The following is a 1,590-nucleotide window of genomic DNA, read 5'->3' as shown; positions in this document are numbered from 1 at the left end:
AACTCTTTCTTCCTGGAGAGTTTTTTTGTTACACAGATGTTAAAAAAATGTCGTGGTGGGTTTTCTTTCAACAGCCCCCAAAGGCCATTAAAAAAAGTGCTATCGGCACATTCTAGAATACCTAGTTTTGAAAGATATATCCAAGATAAAAAGACGCAAAAGTTTCCTGACCTTTTGTTTTACGTAGCTCTGATACGCGAGCAATTTCCCATGCAAACTGTGAAGGATGTCGTTTGTAAAATGCCCCATGCGAAAGTCTTCAGTGTCGTTGATTCTAATCACGGGTTCTGGCAAGTAAAATTAGACAAGGACAGTAGCAAACTATCTATTTTCAACACACCCTTTGGCAGATACAGCTATAAACGCTTTACCTCTCAGCTTTTACCCCTGAAGTAGTGCAGAATTTTCATGTCACATTTGTTCCAGGATATTGATGATGTCGAAGTCATTGTTGATGACGTAGTCGTATGGGAGCAGGTTGTTGAGCAGGACGATGCCTGCCCTCGACAAGTCTGGACTGTTGTCGCGGACACAACCTCAGGCTTAACAGAGAAAACCCCATTTTTGTGTGTCTGAAGCGAGTTATGTGGTTCAAGTGTTAAGTGCAGAGGGAATCAAACCAGACACCCTGGAAGTGGATGCAATCGTGGTCATGCCACGCCCAGTTGATCGTTCAGATTTGCAGAGGTTCTTGGGTATCGTAACTTACTAGTTCAAGTTTATTCCAAAAGTGTCACAGAAAAGGCCTCCCCTCAGTGCGTATACTGCTTCCGAAAGATGTTCAGTGGTCACAAGGACAAGTTGAGGATGAAGCATTTACACACCAAAAGACCGAAATCGCCTCTACCACTACCCTATGGTTCTTTGACCCTAAAGAACTTGTGGTTATATCTTGTATCGCCAACAATCCGTGATTAGAATTTGTTAGGTGACGTCATAGACATGATTACGCAACTTAAGTCACTTGCTAGTAAGAGGAATTGAGAGAAACTGTGAGATACCACTGGGTAAATATCTTTGCTTGATTATAAGGGATAACTGTTTTTCATATCACTAACGCGATTTGCTGTAATTTAGATTTTGAACCCTATTCAACCTCCCTTGTGAAAAGTACAGCGACTGACAGAAAGCTGGTGTAATAAATGGAGTTGTTTAGAACCGTGGTTAGTTAATCCTCGCTAGCAATACATTCAAAATCCATTGCATCTCAGATTCGGCTGATTCAAAGGGCAATAATTCTAACAGTTCAGCGTTAAAGGTTTTGCAATCTTGAAATTGATCTTCTATTTGTTTCTGTAAGTCTTTTAACGCAAAATTGGGCATTTCTTTTGACTGCAACGCGTGCGAAATACTTTCGTAAGAAGCTTCGAAAACAGCGCGCGCAGTGTTCCTTTTAACCCTGAAAACTGGTATTGGGTAGAGAGTAAATATAACATAGCTGACTGTTTGACAAGAGGCAGGAAGCCCGATGACATTGGACTTGAAAGCACATGGCAGAAGGGTCCCGATTTTCTTAAACAAACAGAAGACAAGTGGCCAATCACTCGTGATTACTTGGAGCCAAAACTATCCGAAGTAATCCGGACTACA

The 1,590-nt window shown here is 41.4% G+C and overlaps 1 protein-coding gene across 1 annotated transcript in view; it reads left to right on the top strand.

Annotated features, from left to right (window-relative positions):
* LOC137984429 (adenosine receptor A3-like) overlaps positions 1-576 on the top strand; it is a 1,689-nt gene extending 1,113 nt beyond the window's left edge. Inside the window, exon 2 of the mRNA XM_068831605.1 lies at positions 427-576. Coding sequence (XP_068687706.1) covers positions 427-576 — 150 coding nt within the window. The remainder of the gene's footprint in view (positions 1-426) is intronic.
* Positions 577-1,590: the final 1,014 nt, after the last annotated feature.

The sequence above is a fragment of the Montipora foliosa genome, chromosome 14, assembly GCF_036669935.1.
Source record: "Montipora foliosa isolate CH-2021 chromosome 14, ASM3666993v2, whole genome shotgun sequence".
NCBI classification, from domain to species: domain Eukaryota; kingdom Metazoa; phylum Cnidaria; class Anthozoa; order Scleractinia; family Acroporidae; genus Montipora; species Montipora foliosa.
This window is presented reverse-complemented; position numbering and strand designations above follow the sequence as displayed.